Below are 18,471 nucleotides of genomic sequence, written 5' to 3'. Positions count from 1 at the left end.
TCACCACATTCAACTGGTAAATATGCATGTTTGTGTCAATAAGGAGGTTAAAACAAAAGTAAAAGAAAAGCATTGGATTGACATCATATAAATAAAAAAAATAAAAAAATGTATAATTTAGCTTTTTTTATTTTTTTAAAAGTTTCCTACAGTTCTGGAGACCAAGGTCAGTACAGGTAGCCCTTCGTATGACACAGTGCCGATGAAGTAGCTCTCAGTTTCAAGAAGGTTGGGGATCCCTGATCTACTCTGTCTGTCTTTGCAAAGCATGAACACCCACCCACCTTAAGCCTACTACGTCAATCGACAACACACATGGCTCTTAACCACACTCCCTTCCCCGCCCTCTACAGGGTCCGCTTTACTGTTCTCTTAAGAAAAGTCACTTTCATTGATTTAGTGGTAGTAATGTGCCTCGTTATGTTGTAAGTAACAATGTAACAATGAGCAATGTCCTTCACTGAAAAAGTCCATTACTAACAGCGTTATTTTCTGACTGTTCTACTAATTTTATTCTGTATGATTTTTCACATTTTTATGGTAATTTTTTATTTTTTTGTATTTACTCATGGCTCTTTAAATACATTGGAGAAGGGCGGAGCTAAAAGACCTGCTTCAAACAAGTGGGAGAAAGGTAATCTGCTTTTTTTCAACCGGAGTGCTACACCCAAAAAGACTGGGTGTGTGGTTCTGCTGCCAGAGGCTGCTTTTTCCGCTTTCCGTACCTTTTATTTTCCAAACGTGACAATGTCTGCCAAATGCAGGATATTGAGATACAACTTTAACTTCTTTGAAACCAAAGTTGACCTCATATAAAATATTCCTTTGTCTTTCTTGCAATTGTATTTTTTCTAAAAATAGAATTGAGTCAATGCCTCATCAGTCATGAACCCCGCCGCACATCACTGTTCGTATCAGACGCTTGTTTTTCTGTTTAGCAGATGAGATCGTCCATCCACATCCTGCGTCTCCCTTAATTGAGACACCATCATCATTAGTTTCCTTAAAAAAAAAAAAAAAAAAAAAAAAAAGCCTTGTAGGAGCAGCTTGTAGAAAGTTGCATTTCTGCTTGGAGCGAGCGTCTTCTGGGACCGCCCCTCATTATGGCCCCGTCTCATTACAGCCGCCCCTCCACCGGGAGCCTGGGGAGTCCGGCGGAGAAAGGCAGACAGTCTTTGCTTTAGCTCTTCAGAGGTCAGTGCTTGATTAATGTGCAGATGTGGGGGTTAATCAGCTACTGACCCTCCAGGCGATATTGTCTTTCATGGTCTGTTTTAATCAATAAGTGCGAACACTGGCACCAAGATGAACTCCTCTCCTTACACAAAAACGCCACTATTCCCACCACAAAAGACAGACAAGCTCTGCCACACGTCAGTTCATCTGGCTTCCCGACATGTGGCCGTATGATAAATAAAACAGGGTGTTTGGCGATTCTGAGCTCTACCTGAGGAATTGCGGCGATTTAGTAACAAATGCAGAACATAAATTCAGGACAAGCTTCAAACCCTGCATGTGTATGCTCACCTGTTACCTTGTCTTCACGTCTCATTTGTCAATAAAAGTTGTTGGACTGTAGCTTCACCTCGATGCCTCGGACTACAGGAACAAATCCATCACATCCTGTGGAGATGCAATCTGACATGCTGTCAACATGACTACTCATCAAAGCCCAGAGGCTAGGTGTTTTCCTTTTACTTCTATAGTCAACAAGAAGAAAAAAAAGGTTTCATTTCCTGAACTTGGAGACGTAGGCAATGGTAAGTTGTAATGGTGGGATCTCTTTGGAAACTGCTTATGTCTGACAAAAGTCAACATCAAAACATAATACCTTAGTCGCCACTCTGCTTGTTGTGTTGTCTGACAGTAAAAAGCGCCCTCCTTATATAATTCTAATAAACTGTTTAAATGGATATGGGAAGCTGCAGTTAGTCTTGGCCTTTTGAGTTAAAGGGAATGCGTCATGCCAAATCCACTTAAATATTTTTTGTTGTGTACTTGGGGTCTCTATGAGTGCAGAAATTTTTAATTTAGTGTCTCCAGGAGTTGTGTACATTCTTTTTTGTTCTGTTTGGGTAATATTTTTCAATTTGTTCAGTTTTCTCTATTCCCTATTTTGTTTTTTAACCAATTACACTGCAGTATTTGCTGTGGAGCTGCTAAACAAGGTCATGGACTTCTGGCTAACCAATTTCCCAAATTCGCCATTTTTATTTATTGCTGCGATTTTTGTAGTCCAAGTTCAAGGATGTCGAAGCTGCAAATGGATATAAGTTAAAATTTTCAGTTGTTGGGTGTATTAACCCACACAATTTATTACACCGTCCCTCATCATATTACAAAAATGGCTGAATGGGATGTAGGGAGCGCTCTGCAACCTGGAGGGGGGGGGGGGGGGGGGGGGGGGGGAGTGTAAAGTGCCTCATTTAAATTTAAAGAGACAGCACCAAAACAAGTTACTCTCAGACGAACCTCAGAACTGGAGTAAAGGAGGGTCTTCAGACCAAAGCAGGAATTCAGACCAAAGCGTTGCAGTTCTACTTTATATAAACCAAACCTGAATATTTTCAATTATAAAAGGAAGAGCTGAAAAGCATGATATGTCCCCTTCAAAGTGCTCTCTCAGATTAAAGCAATCTCTGAAAAATTAAGGGTATGCAAGAATTTGTGATGGTTGTACAGGAAACAAAACAGAGTTTAGCAACTCCCCTGTAGGCAAAAATGTTTGATAAAATAATATAAATGAACGTGTTGATATAAATCAGTGAAAAACAAAAGGATCCTGAATCAGAGGAACAAATGGCAATTAATGTGTTATGTTTTTCGCACTAAGAAACATGTTAGACCATATAACTTGATAAAGGCACATAACCCCTTTTTCTCACTGCCTGTCAATAATTCAGATTAAATGTGTTTGGATCAGCTTGGATTACCAAAATACAACTGTTTCCGGGATACACAGAAATGAGTAAGATCATTTTGGGGCTATCTTTTTTTTTTTTTTTGTTTGCTTACATTTCCTCTGCATTTAGAATGGCCGTTTATACAGTGAGACTTGGATCAAACATTTTGGGCTACATATATTCTATGCAATTAAATGGTCTGAATTTACATAGCAGCGAATTTATACAGAGCTTTTGTGTTCATGCTGACCACTCAAAGCACTTAACACTCGAGCCACATTCACCAATCGCACTTATTCATATACTGATAAGCAGATCGGTGGGCAACCTGGGGTTTAGCTCCTTGCCTGGGGGCACTTCTGATTACCAGACGACTTCTCTTCCTGCTGAGCCACAGTTATTTGTTGCTCGTTAGATCAGAGCGCATTGTTGGCAACTTCAAAACATTTACTTTGCTGTCCTTCAGCCACTTTGTAGGTTCAGTGTATTCTATTAGTTTATTTTGTGAACTGAGCCAGTGCTTCTTGCCACATAACTCCCTGACAACATGACCAGACTATTTAAAAATCAGTTGTTTTATACACTGCCTCGACCGACCCCCAGTCTGGCTCTGCTGGAGGTTTTTCCTTCCCGTTAATGGGGAGTTTTCTTTCCACTGTCGCTTCATGCTTGCTCGGTATGAGGGATTGCTGTGGAACCATGGACAATGCAGACGACTCTCTCTGTAGCTCTACACTTCTTCAGGAGGAGTGAATGCTGCTTGTCAGGACTTTGATGGTTCCCTTATATAGGACATTTTCTGTATAATCTGACCCAATCGGTATAATCTGATTTAATTTGACTTTGTAAAGTGCCTTGAGATGACATGTTTCATGAATTGGCGCTATATAAATAAAATTGAATTGAATTGCTTTTAGAGTGATGGAGTCTTCCTCACTGAGTGGCCTTTTTAGCCCATTTGTCTACAGGACTCATTTCACTAGCTTCACTTAACATCTTCATAAGGTTTTGGGTTTCTTGTAGACACTTTACACTAAAAAACATTCATCGCTGCAACACAGAACCCATCACCTTTCTGAATGACCCGATGGCTGGTCTTTCTACTTTTATATTTGAGCAGATAAACATTGCATCTTCAGGCATCTGGAAGTTGTACTGGAGGATGAACCTGACCTGTGGAGATCAACAATAGTCTTTCCAAGATCTTGGCTTCATGCCACTCAAGAGAGTGATGTTTTTAAGGTGTTGCCAAAAAAAAAAAGAGAAGATTGAGTTTCTTTTTACAGAGTGTATGTTAGCATCTGGTTTCAACAGTATGTTGTTTTAAAGTGAATATATCTGGTATTGTGTGACGTCCCCTGGGCTCTGCTGCTGCGAGTTAGTGTCAGCACCTCCACTGTTTATTTGGACCAGCGCTGAACTCAGGGTCACACAGCCTCTGTCACACCTAATCCCGAAATCTGGTCATGACACACAAACACACAGCGCTCACGTGCATACATAAAATGTTGCCTTCAGTGGAACAGAGGGCATACCACAGGTTTAGCTGTGAACCAACGAGAACCAGCTGATGTTCCTTTTTTCTGTTTTTAGAGCAACGCTGCAGCGAGATACTCTTAGCTTTCTTCCCTGATTGCAGTTTAACCTCAGGGCTTTCTGGGATTTAACACTTTTACTTTTCCCTTAAGCAGAGCAATTTACCACATCCCATGACATAATCTCTCAACATTTACCTCTTCTTTCTGGAGAAAAAAAAAACAGCACTTATAGTTGGTTCTCTCATTGTCCTTTAAGTGTGTTTTAGTGCACAGATGTGCCTGATCCCTGCAGGGGCCTGAGGATTGATACTCCGTGTCAGAGGGAAAATGTATCAGTGGGCGTGTGATCTGCTGAGCAGCAGCAAAAACAAAACAACATTGCTTCCATCTCTCGTGGCTCAGGGATAATTGAAAATAAATTGTGTTGTGTCGCAGTGCTGCTGCAGACCAAATACTAATTTGTGCTGCAGTCAGAGGACGCAAACTGTTCTTCAGATATTCATTTTGCCAATTCCCAGCTGATCAAACCATCTTTATATTGAGCTACTTTTCTCCCCAGAGGTTAAAAGCACAGATGGAGGGTATAATCTCCTGTAAAAAAAAAAAAAAAAAAGAGCCCTATTTAGATTTTTGTTACATCCCATTATGTGGGTCATCATTTACCCATGAACTGATGTTCTGAATTTGTCCTTGCTTCTTTGGAGTGAGATTTCTTATAGAAAAATAATTGTTTGGCTTTGTTTATACATCACGTGGATATAAAGAGAGAAAAAGGATTCATATTTGTAATGAACTGACTTTTTCTTGTCTTGTTTGAGTTTGTAAGATAAATCTCACAGCTTAATGCACATTGACAGCATACATTTCTATGGTTGTTATCGCTGCCAAAAATGTATCTTTAGCAAGGGTACAACAAATTGCATATTATGGTTTGTACCTTTTGGTGCATCTTTGATGAGTGGATGGGTGTTGGATTTTCATCATCTGCTTGGCAGATGAAGCAAAAGCAGGTAATCTGTAAAACTAAAACATCTTTCAAGGTTGTTTTGAACATCATTATGTCTTTTATATCCCCTGTTTTTTTCCCTTTTTGATATATTTATATGCTACAACAATCTTGTTTTCTACACAAAACTGCAAAACTTTGTTAAAAGTTGACTATAAGCAGCTCTTACATGGATCGCTGAAGTATTTGGTAAATTGGGGGCAGCAGCAAAGACGGCTGGACCACCTCTGCTTTTCTTTCTGTTCCACCTTTTTGTTGTGGAGCTCAGCACCTGCTCACTTCGCTCCAAATTTAATTGGGTTTCCCCAAATGTTTTGAAAAGCACCTTGCTTGTAAGTTTCAAACTAGTGTTTTGGTGTCGCCTTGGCCAGACAAATCAGTCGGAAAAATCCTTTTTCTGGTTGCGACAGGCTAGCTAGCTTCAGAGTTGCTCGCCCTTTCTTAACGTTTCTTGAAAAATCTGTCCTGCCAAAAATCTATTTCCTCTTCCCTCGCTGCCACTGCGGGTTGACAAGACAGCTATAAAATCAACATGGCAATATTTTTGCTCATCCAGCTTGCTACAGATGTAGTTTGCTAGCTCTGGCTAGTCTAACTTCTGACTATTCAATCATACTGACACATACACCTGCTAGAAGCCCTTGGTGTCAACTCAGAATCTGATTTGTTGAAGCACCAACTTGATCGACATTTATACTACAGGACCAGCAGAACCGTTTGTAAGGCGTCCATGTTGATTTCTATGACTTTGGCAACAACAGCACTAATATGAATCTGCACATCTGGAAGCTGAGGCCAACGGGAAAGCTATGACGGGAAGTGGATAGACCATATGAAAGTTATTATTTAAAAAAATATCCATGGACAAAGTATAATTAACATCAGTGCGTGATTCAGATCTCTCTTAGGGCAGCAGAGAAATCCTGAAGGCCCGCCGATGTTTGAATAAAATTTTTCAAAAAGTGTTAAGAAACTTAAAAACTAGCAACAAGATGTATAAACTTATATGTGCAGAAAGGTTTAATATGTGTATTTTACAGGGTTGTAAATTGAAAATAGACTGTGAGCAAATAGCACGTGTTTAGATTTTGGAGCAAAGTCAGATTGCCAGTAACCTTCTGAGTTTGATAGATGACATGACAGTCTCTCTATGTATTTTTCTCAGGCAGCAACATGCCAAACTGCAGTGGACTTGACAGGGAGGAATCACTTTGGCAGGTTTTTCTTCCACTGCCCTGATCAATTTTAGGTCATTGTAAATGATGGCATGCTAAAAAGCGGAGAGATGTCACATTCTTCATGGAGCAACCGCCCAAGATGATGGAGGCTAGTGGGGCAGGCTCCCTCTGGACGTCCACAATCATCGCCAGTTTATACGACTGAATTATAGGTTGTTTATGTTTTTGTCATCCACGTCCCCAGGAGATGAGTTCAGTGATGGTTGTCATTTGCTTGGAGCTCGACACACTTGTCAGGACATTTTCAGCTGTGATAAATGGCTGAAAAAGAAAGGGGGAAGTTTAGAGCCTTGAGGGACACCAGTGTCGATGTTCAGGGTGGCAGATGCATGCCTGCCCGGACTCACTTATACTGGATGTTTCAGAAAGGGAATCAGTCATCCATAAAGAGTATCATTTTTCAGCTCTCGGTTCACATTATATAATGTTATAGTGACATATGAACGGGCAAGAAACATTCATATTAAATGACTGGAGAGAAAGGGATAAAGTAATCACCTCCCCCTCAGGAAAACATAATTCCTGGTGCACTGATGATGATGATGCATAAACCATGTAGCAAAACTGACATTGCTGATGCAAATCAACATCTGGATGAGCAGAAGGGTTTTACACAGAAGTACAAGCATGCCCAAAGGACGAGAAGTACCAGAATACATGTCTAGCCTGCTACTCTACACAAACATTCCTATGGGCACACTTTATTCTTTCAAGCTCAAGGGGGTAAAATAAAAGTAAAAAGCTAAAACATGGAATGGAAAAATTGCATATTTTGTTCACAATACTGTTTTATTACAACATACACTATCTAGTTCAGTTACAACCATGTACTGCACACAAACATTTGAAAACAACTTGCCATTATATTTTTGTAATGTCTAATTTATTCCCACAAAATATTAATTTCTTCTTAAAATTAAACAGAAAACTTCAGTTAACGAGATAGAATCCTTCAATTTCTCCTTCTTCGTTTTAGATACCCCGAGTGTGTTTTTATTACTTGGCTCAAAGCGAAACAGTAAATGTCTGGAGAATACCAATTTGTGGCTTTATCTTGCAGTTTCCCCGCTGAGATGTTTATCTCTGACCTGAGCTGCTTCAGATAAACAGAGTTGATGAATGAGTCTGACTTTGTTGTCGATGCAGGAGGCAGCACAAAGAGAAGTGAAGAAACCAGGAATTTAAAGCTGAAGGGCAGCCATGCAGGCACCTCTCTTCTGCCAGAGACCTCGAGGGATATTCGGCTCTGTTCTGAAAAGATGTCCTTACATTTGTGACTTGACAGTTTTGTAGACATTTTTCTGGCCTCCTGAAACTTCAATTTGTTTTTGAAAGTTAAAAAGTTATGTGTGTCAGCAGTAGAACATCAGTTTAACTCCTCTGCTAAGGCAGTTCCTCAGGTAACAGTTCAGCATTGTCCTTTTCCTCTTTAGCCACTTAAGCTATTTCCAACATTTTCTCTGGTTCAGGAGGGGTTTAACGTAAGGGATGCCACAGCTGTTGCTAATGTCCTGGATTTGCCTACCCCAAAGTTCTTTAACGAACTACGCTTTGCTATCCTGTGAAGGCTTTGATTATCCTTCTTGCTTTTGGACATACGTTATTTTTTCCTTCCGCTAAATCATCTAAAAAGGTGCTTAAATACAGCAATTTGAGAAAAGCTAGCAGTTTTAGCAATGACCTTCTTGTGGAGAGTGTGAGTTACTGCTGGACAAAGTCAGCAGGGTTTACTGTGATGATTTATTTAAATGAAAAATATTTCCTTTAATGATCTTATGTGAGATTTTAGGTCTCCAAGAAACTAGCCATAATCATCAAACATAGCAGAAATAAACACCTGAGATATATTACGATGTGTAAAGTATCTGTATAATTTATGAGTTTACCGTTTAAATTCTAACACATAGACATGTTACTTTATGATATAGCATCTACTGCTTTGCCATTAATGTTCATACTTGCACTAAACCATAAAATTTGGCTCAGAACGACCTAACTTGACTTAACTGTAAAGCCCTTTGGTGATTAATTGCTTTTGAATGCTCTATAAATTGACTTTGACAAAATTGATTTTATACGATAGTAGGCTACAGTACAAATGTGTTGCTCCTTTCAGAAAGTTAAAGTAATAACATCTGTGGATATAAAACTATTTGGTAATATTTGGTAACTGACACAGCCAAGAAACCTACTTTGATTCAGCAGCTTTATTTTATCGGTCTGTGCTTTCGTTCGAACACCCAAAACCCCATTGCTAATGTTCGCAATTTAAAGGATGGGCTGGAGATGAAGAGGCATGTCTGTTTTAACCTCAATGACAGTTATTGGAAATGATAGAACCTCTGGGCTGCTTCTGTAATCTGTGTGTGTCATGGAGATGGATGGTGATTACATTATGCTGTATTGTCCTCTGCCGTGAGTCCTAAACGATGTGATGATGACATGCAGCGTAAATCTGTTTTGGCTGTTAAAGCAAAGAGCAGCGTTCGTGTCTTTTATGTAAATGTGTGTGTGTGTGTTTTTTTTCTTTTTGGCATGTGGAGGGCAGCGCCGCAGTAATTAATGACTGGGTGCTAAATGGCGCTCTGTGATCTCACAGAGTAACGAGAAGGCATTTGTGTGGGGCCCGAGCTTGACAATTATCTCAGTAGTGAGAAAACATTGAGGTGCACTGGGGTGCCCAAATGTGAAAATTTATGGGACTCATGTAATTTTAAAATCCTTTTATTTGATCTGTTTCAAACAACATGTCGTTCTATATCTTATGTTTGTGACAGTTATGTGTTTTTTTTATTCCAGCTGTAAATTGGATTTGAAGGTAACTGAAGGCTGGGGTATAAAGAAAGAAGATTAAAAGGGCAGACAGCGGAAAATTACATATCCCTTCAAAGCAGCATAACAATATGGAAGTCTACGACTGCAAAAAGGACAAATAGATCAAGAAATAATTAACTTCTGTGTCACCATCGTTGTCCTTTTTAATTTGTTCTTAAATTTATTTAATATGCATTTGATTTGTATGATCTTATTGTCATATTTTCATTTGTATTTACTCTACAAATTCATTTTCCCAAGCACATGTATGTTCCATGTTTCCTTTTCTTTTTCAGTGTCTCCATTTTAACTTTTCCCTCTTCTGTGCTCCCTAATTTGGTACAGTGGAAAAAAGGTAATCTGTTCAAGTTCTAATTAAAATGTAAATATAGATTTATGCCACATATAAGAGTACGAAAATGACCTAGTTGTATTTTTCCTTATTTTTGATGCATTTCTCAAGATAATAATTCATTTATATTTCCACTTTTATTTAGAATGTTGGTAGTATTAGTCTTCCATAGGGAAAAGGATAATTACAAACTCCAGCAAAATTTTAAATACAGCAAAACTGCACATAGCTAAAAACTAAATAATATTTTGTAGCAGCCTTATTTCATAAACTTCCAGCTGTCAATTGAGCCTTAATGAAGGACTTTTTTTTCATTGAGATTACATCTATTTAATATGTTTGGCTCAGTACTAGATATGCTCAGCTAGCAACACAGAAAACCCAAAGATGTTTTATAAAAGTGCAGCGTATACACTGATCATCCACCAGCTTTTAAAGTCATTGCTTTATGCATTATAGTGATATAAGTTTATGTAAAAGAAACAACACACTTTTTGCTTACTATTCATGTTCATGGGACAGCTCTGTCTAAACTATTGATACTTTAAATCCACAGTGAATCATGTGACATGGTTTTCTGTCCCTTCAATATAAGGAAGTAGTTTTACCAATATTTACAGGACTAAAGGATTGACTACTTTTCTGTTTGACGGTTGGACAAAGATCCTCTTTTGTCCCACAGTTGGGAAATTCAGGTGAACCAGCAGCAAAGATCAAATTTACAACATGAGCGAAAAAAAAATACTGTACCGCTGTTAAAAACAGCGAAATTTAACACAAGAAATTTAAGAAATTTAAAGATGCCTGCAACTGAGTATGATCATTTTCAAACATGTCTGAAATGTGTATGAATGGTTATGCATGAATAAAATCATCTCAGTCAAACACACGGCGCTGGCCGTGTGTTTGACTGAGATGCTGACGCAGCGAGTCAGATTTAAGTTGGAATCGCGAGGATTGATCTAATAATGTTTAGCGCTTGTTCCTGCTTTGAACATTAGCCCATGTTAGCAATGTTGCTGCTTACATCACTTTACTACTCAGAAAATGCCCCCATCCTGTCCCACCACTGCCTCAGCAGCGGCGGCTTTGGCATTGCTGAGTCAGCGCCTTGAGCCAGCGGCTGAAACTGATGACACTAAGGCCCGCTGGGCTCCACAAAGCTTCCCTCAAGCTCTGGTGATGGAGAGGGTGAAAAATCCTTCACCTCAAAGGGGCGATTTGTAGTGAAACCATCAGATGTCACCCTTGTCACTCCATGTTTAAACTTGTCACTTTCCCTTGTCCTGACCACAGCCCCCATTAAACCCCACTGCTACTCACCACACTTCCCACTGGGTATCTTTTTAAATTGGGTTGAGTTACACTTTAAGGAGTATCTCATACTCCAAAATATATGTGAAGCTCTCATAGAATCGCATTGATCAGAGAATATTGATGTGGAAGAATGACCTAGTCAAAGGTCAGAGCTAAGTCCAATTGAGAATCTCCGGTAACTAAAAAAATGCATAGACAAAAATAGTTTGTGTCATAGCCTAGAAAGAACCACAAATAATTATCAAATATAATGGCCAAAATCTAAATCTGCAGGTCAGACTTCAAAGAGAAGCATAAATCAGTATTAGCCTGATTGCTTCATTTGTATTTACAACTAAGTAGCTTTATCCTCAAACTTAATCTTGAGCTGAAAAGAGGAGCTCATACTACTACTCCTACCATTATTTGATTTCTGTAGCTAAAAGGAATGGATAACATGCTATAATACTGATTCTGTAATTACAATGATGATGATCTGCAAATGAAGATACTAAGAGGGAGACGATAAAAAGGAGTGTAAATTAATTTTTACACACAGACCCACACCAGATTCAATTATAGTAATTAGGTAAAAGTATTACTTCCACAGAATATTTATTTTTAACATTGGGGTTAATAGTCAGTTAACATTGACAGCCTGTTGAACTATTGTGGATTGATAAGGCAGGTGGTTTGGCTCTGAAACGAGACAGTAGGCTGATTGTTTGATCAGTAGATATGGTAACTCCTCTAGCATGTTACAAATGTTTGTTTAAAGATAGGATTATTTGCAAAAGGGCTGCTTTTGCAAATATGTGAAATCCTATCATCTCATCCAACTAACTGAACATTTATTTTCTTCAATGGTTTCCTTCTGTATAAAACTATTTTACACAGCTGGCACCAACCAGTGGGGGGCAGAGGGATTCTCAGACGGGGAAATCCATGCAGTCTCTGATGAGTTGTTAAAAACATTTAAAAACAAACAAAGTGAATGACACAAAACAAAAGATTTCATCCAATACCTTGAAGCTGGTCACTGATTAATACCTAATTAATTGATGTCTAGCATCAGCTATACATTAAGCAGCACTTGCAGATGACGTGTGTATGGTTTTACTTGATAATGAACCTGTGATCACTTTCACTGACATCTGTTGAGTGCAGATGTGTCATGCAGTCGTGTTTGACTCCTGATCACATGGCGACAATGATTCAGAGTTTCCAATCCCAGATATATGGAGCTTTCTCCTTTAGAAGAACATTTCAGAATGAGGAATACATTTCCTTCAGACGCTGTGTCTGTTTCTTTGTAGCTGCGACATTTTAGATGATGTCACCATGGGACATGAAGAGTACGCACAAATGGCCTGCATTCGATCCTATGAGTTTGAGGACTGATTATTTGTCTGTTTGTTCTTTTTTTATGTAAACTTGCCAGATAATGTCTTCAGCCCCCCCCCCCCCCCCCCCCCCCCCCCTTGTTACCTTGCTCACTTTGCACTTATGCAACAGATTTTTCTAAAGATGTTTTGCTTTATTCATTAAACATGTTTTATAAATGTTTTCCCAAATTTAGGCACATCATTGTCCAGAAAAGTATTTAAGTAAAACATCATAGTTATATATTTCAGGTAGTGATTTTTTGTTTTATTTGTTCATATAATACTGTAGTTTTTAGACAGTGCTGTCTATTCATGATTAAACTGCTGATTTCTAAGATCTTTGCCATCAATGCATAGCAGATAAAAGCCTCTTGTCCTCCTATTATGCTTCGTTGTGCCACAGTTCATTTGTGTTTGTACCTTCTTTTCTTTTCTTGTCTGCATTTCCCTTTTCCTCTTCTGTTTTTTTTTTTTTTTCAATTCCCATCCAAGGAGCTGTCCCTGAAGCTCACTCATCAGCCTCTCAATCTTTCAATTTTCTGCCATGGCAAGAAGCACTTAAATTTATCGCTCCATCTGTTTATTACATGCCATCTCCCCTTCCCCTTCCTTCTCCCTCCCGTTGTGGGTTTCTCCTCCTTTCCATCTGTTTATATTTGATCCTGATCACCTGTCTAAGTCCTTCTGCTAAACCCCTATTTGTCCTTCGCCACCACTACCCCATGGTTCCACCTCCTAACTCAAATCAGGTCACTGTTGAGCTTTTCTGATTAACTGATTACGAGCGTTTGAATTTTTTCTCCTCAAATTATGAACCCACTTTTGTTGCACAAGACATTTGCTTCCTGTAAAACAGCGGCGATGGTATCAATGTTTCTGCTAAGGGAACTTCTATGGAGCTCAAACGTGACAAATTAAAGGGATATGTTGTTTTTTTTATTGCTGTTTTAGACTGACAGACAGATCTTAGTTGCTCAGTTACATTGTACAATCTCCAGGACTAACGGATGCTGAAGGTCTACAGAACCAACTCATGGCCTGGTTGCTTCTTTTGTATCTCTCTGAAAATGCTTTTATGTGTTTATTTCGGCATCAGTATCTGGAGGTTTAAGAGGGTAGAAGTCATTCGTCCCTCTTGACATCAGCACCTATTTTCTCTGGCAATCAGAATCGGTTAGTAAAAGCACAACGTGCCTCTGCTGCTGCGGCGGCTTTCAAACGGTGTCAGAAGGATGTAAGTGCCTAATCAATGCGAGCGGCAACAGTCTGACGCTGTGCTATCTGTTTCTAATTTGTCTCTGTTCCCTCCCTCTTGTTTCTCTGTCACAGATCACATTCTTCATGCTGCTGTCTGCAGTGTGTGTAATGCTCAACCTGGCGGGCTCCATTCTCTCCTGCCAGAACGCTCAGCTCGTTAACTCCCTGGAGGAGTGTAAGCTGGTGAGACCAACTTGACATTGAACCATACAATCTTAGTTATTTGACCATCAGTCCTATGTCTGCGTTCATTTGTTTCTACTCAGTGTTTGGATGGGGTGTCTTGGTGCCTATGTCCTGCAGTCAGAGGGAGGGTCTGTTTTGAGTGATGTGCAGGGTTAGTTTTCTGCTAAACCTGCATAGCTTTCACATGTAAGCCAACAATGCATATTTTGTGTTACCCTATGAAGGACCGGCAATCTGTCCAGGGTGTTCCCCGCCTCTCGCCTCTGCAGCCTATGAGAACAAGCAGGTATAGGCAATGGATGGATGTAGGCCTAAAAGAGTTTAACTTTGGTCTTCATTCAACATGTTCTCTTTGCCCCCTAAATCCCTTTTGGCAAACTGGAAATGAGATTTATTATGGTTTTCTTTCAGCAATAATTTCCTTGATAATCTTTCACAAAGGTCAGATGCTTAAACGTTGCCTTTTGTTGATTTTTCCTACTTGAGCTCTGGACCTATGCAGCTGCTCTAGAGTTTCCTTAAACCTCTTGGTTGTAACTTTGATTAATATGCTGGCCTGTCAGTTTAAGTGGATGCCAGTATTTTGGTAGGTCTGAGCCATTTTCTTTCCCGGTTCTGAGCTCTGTGAGACATTCCAAGTTTGTTATATGGCTTTATAAGCTACTCGCACTTTAAACTTCACAGCTATGAATACTCTTCACCTGTCTATTGTTTTCCCTGTTCTTCATGACGCTGGTCTGATATTCTCTACCACATCTTTAAGCCCTTTACAAAACAGCAGTAACGATACTCCCATTAAATAACTTGCAGGTGACTACAGGTTTACAGACAAATAGATGGCAATCATTTCAGAGTTTCGTTCATTAAAAAGTTGAAAACCATGCATCCTTTTCCACTTTGCGATCAAGTGTTGGTCTATTGCACACAATCCCTATTAGAGATATGCTGAAGTATGTGGCTGTAGTGTGACAAAATATATAAAATATAAAGATGGGAATACTCTTGAGTGGCATTTTTTACAACAGCAGTCTATCATAAACATAATCAGTTTATCAATTATCTCCATGACAATGAGAAATAAAGAGCCTTTTTATCCTGTATAAATTAAGATTTTACCCAGCCACTAGAAGTGCAGCATCGTGATAGATTTGAAGTTGTAAACAACAATATTCATGCCAGGAAAAAACAGGCATGTATTTATTGTCCAATTTTACAGAGCTTCTGTTCTAAACAGGCCTCTGAGCTGAGTCATCCCCGAAATGAACAAAGCCATTTATTTATCTCTGCTGACTCATGGTTATCACATCAGCTGCAGCAAAAGACAGTTCTGCGAGGTAAAGACTAAGTATAAATGCACAAAACTGAGTTCTAATGCTCTCCACACTTTGCATATTTCTACATGTAAAATAGATTGTAAACCATGCATACTTTGCCTTCAAACATCACATTAATGCACTATTTTGTGTTAGTCTATTGCAAAAGGTTACAATTAAATACATTAAAGTAATGCTATGAAATTAAATACTATGAAATTAAATACTAATTTCAGGGGTCAGGTGTGGAGAAATTAGAAACTTGGAAGGATTCAGTGTTTTTGTTTCAAGCTTTAAAAGCTTAGACTCTCTTCTTTCCAAAGAATCCAAATAATAGCATTTAAATACCAAACTGTTCTTAACCAGATGCTTAGCTGATGTTTTTAAGCTGAATTTATAAGGCCTGGGGTTTGTATCTATTTCATGACTGTAAAAGCCCCTCGTGATTTATAAGACACCCAACCCACTAACCCAAGCAGTTCCACACTATAAGCAGCTTTTCTCCTTATGCAAGCAAGCGGCATCGGGCAAGAACACCAACTTTGGTGCTTTATGTGTCTCCCCAGAGACCCTCATCCACACGTGACTGTAATATTAATGTTCTTTCATCGCCTCTCCCCAATGTAATTAACCCATACTTGTTGAGTTCATGTCCTGCTTTTTGCTCAAACTGGGACACATAGCAGAGCTACCTCAATCCACCCCTGAGTAGTTCATCATATCCTCACTGTCCTTTGTCTTTTTTTTTCTTCTTTTTTTTTACACGTGCACAAGGCCTCGCTTTATAATAAAGCCTTTATCTCATGTGTATAAAAACCATCTACATTTTTTTGGGGGGGAGGAGGAGTAAATTACTCCTTTTTTAGGAAAACAAGCTGAGGTCTGACCTGTGCGTGTGTGTCTGTCTGTCTGTTTGTGTGTTTGGTTGTGCATGCATGCATGCATGTTTCACTGTGATTTGTGGCATGCCTGCTTGAGTGCGGATGTGTGGTCAACCCTCCTCCCCCCCAGGTACCATTTGACAACGACGGAGTGTGTGTCTGCTGCGAGCAACAAAAGCCGAGCACCGGCTGCAACAACCAGGTAGAGACGCTGAAACTGAACCCGCTGCGGGACTGCAACACCATCCGCCTTCGTCTCAAGGTGAGCGTGTCTCAGTGGTATTTCTACTTACTACATATGTGACATTATATTTGAGTTTTAGGTAACCTGGATTAATGTCTTCAATCCTTTTCAACTTCAATACTTTCAGTCCTACAAGTAGATATTTGATTAAAAATGTTGATTTGTTTAGTCTCATACTTGCATTTTCATCTTAACAGTTTTTCAATCAATCAAACCTTTTTTTTTTTAACAGAATCCTTGTCTTTCTGTCTTGTTTAACACAAAAGTACGGTGGTCGACGGGGACGAATGATCAGCAAACGTCTCAATGCGCCACAAACGGCCAAACACGCTGCAGGCACATGAATGATGCAAACTCCAAAACACCAAACAAAAAACAAATGCAACAGAAAAATACTGAGATCACAGAAAAGAGAACCAAACAGAAAAATGCTGCAAGTACTGAAAACAGCAAGTTCAAAAAAAGGCACACAAAAAAAAACAGCCAGAGGGAGTAGGGGGACTCAGTAAAGACAACCAAGCTAATACTACCTACATAAATATGCAGATGCTTTAGAACATTGTAGAAGATTACAGCCATGTGTTTAAAAAAATAACACGTGAACAAAAACGAGCCTTTTCTGTCTTCCCTCCAACTTTTTTCTGGTCATCCCATTAACCAGGTCCCAGGTTGTGGTCTGGCGGGCTTTTTTTTTTTTTTTTTTTTTTTTTAGCGTGGGTTTGCAGGGGTTTTTTTAACGTGCTGTTGTGTTTGGTACTCGCACAGTTTTTCTGTTGCATTTGTTTTTTCGCGTGTGTGTTTTGGAGTTTGCATCATTTTATTTTCTGTGATTGCCGCATTTTTCTTTTGCAGCTGTCTTCTGTTGCATCGCATTTGGCCGTGTGTGGCACGTTCAGTCATTTGCTGCACATTTGCCCCCGTCAGCCACCGTACAAAGGGCTTTATAGAGGTTAAAAAGAGAAAGACGGGCATTTTAAGATCCAGGGACACACATGAAATGATCAAAATGGTCAAATGAAGTAAACAGAGATAAAACAAGTAATTATGGTAATGAAACAATGTGGAATTGAAGGTGAGAAAAAAATCAATTAGAAAGAATGATGAACTGTGGAGACACAATCATGCAGATTAAATTACAGAGAAAGCAATGGAGATATATGTATATTTTAAGAGTAGAAACTTAACACGATCTATTAAATTTATAAAATCATTAGTTATCAGATTTTGCTTCACTAACTAGATGAATGCAGTATTTTTTTTTTTTTCAAAATCTTTTTTTGAATGTGTGAAGTTTGTTAAACAACATCAATCTTTGATTAGAGAATGAGTTTAATCAGCAGTTGTCTGTTTTTTCCAGAAGGTGTCCACTGTGTTTCTGGGTTGGCTGTAGTTTAACTTTTGATGACCTGGCTGGTGTCTGTAGGAATAAAATACAGTGTGGGGCACTGTCCCCCTAATGGATAATGATGATCATATCCATTCATTTTATTTCCCTGATTGATTATAAAACATTGATAATCAAATCAAAAGACTTCTTCAGGTGAAAAGTGGTTATGAAGGGGGGAAAGATCGAGCACATTCGTCATTTTGGTCATAACCCATTAAAGATATGGGGGACTGATGATATAAAGCTTTATTAAGGACTGCAGCAGTAAGACATATTGAGTTATATCTTAGAGGAAGGTGTCATTTCCAAGTCCCAAGAGTCAATTTCCATTCCAGATGCTGTTAGACTTCTGATTGAGATGAATCCAGTTGCAGTGTTGCTCTTTTCTCTAACATAAAAAAAATGATTTAAATGAAGGCAAGAATAAGTTGTAGACTTATTTCATAGTCTCTCATTTCTCAACAGTTTAGCTCCTCTTTAAGTGTCTCAATTATATTTATGAAAGCGTATCACATTGCTAGGGATATGTGCCATTCATTCTCTACAGACATATTTAATTTCCATCCAGTTTTGTTTCTTTTCATTACACTGCCTGGGGCTGTAAACCATTTGTGAGAGGCAGTATCGAGGTAATTTGTGGTTTCCTGCTAAGAAGCAGATGTATAACCTTA

General features: G+C 39.0%; 1 protein-coding gene across 2 annotated transcripts in view; it reads left to right on the top strand.

Annotated features, from left to right (window-relative positions):
• fam189a1 (family with sequence similarity 189 member A1) overlaps positions 1–18,471 on the top strand; it is a 136,238-nt gene that overhangs the window by 95,368 nt on the left and 22,399 nt on the right. The window contains exons 3-4 of one of the 2 annotated variants that reach the window (XM_012850718.3): positions 13,862–13,972; positions 16,300–16,431. In XM_012850718.3, the coding sequence (XP_012706172.2) occupies positions 13,862–13,972; positions 16,300–16,431 (243 nt within the window). Of the gene's footprint in view, positions 1–13,861; positions 13,973–16,266; positions 16,432–18,471 lie in introns of both variants that reach the window. The other variant, XM_012850717.3, reaches the window with a different exon arrangement.

The sequence above is a fragment of the Fundulus heteroclitus genome, unplaced genomic scaffold (genome assembly GCF_011125445.2).
Source record: "Fundulus heteroclitus isolate FHET01 unplaced genomic scaffold, MU-UCD_Fhet_4.1 scaffold_38, whole genome shotgun sequence".
NCBI lineage: Eukaryota > Metazoa > Chordata > Actinopteri > Cyprinodontiformes > Fundulidae > Fundulus > Fundulus heteroclitus.
Note: the sequence above shows the minus strand (reverse complement) of the source record. Positions and strands in the feature narration are given on the sequence as shown.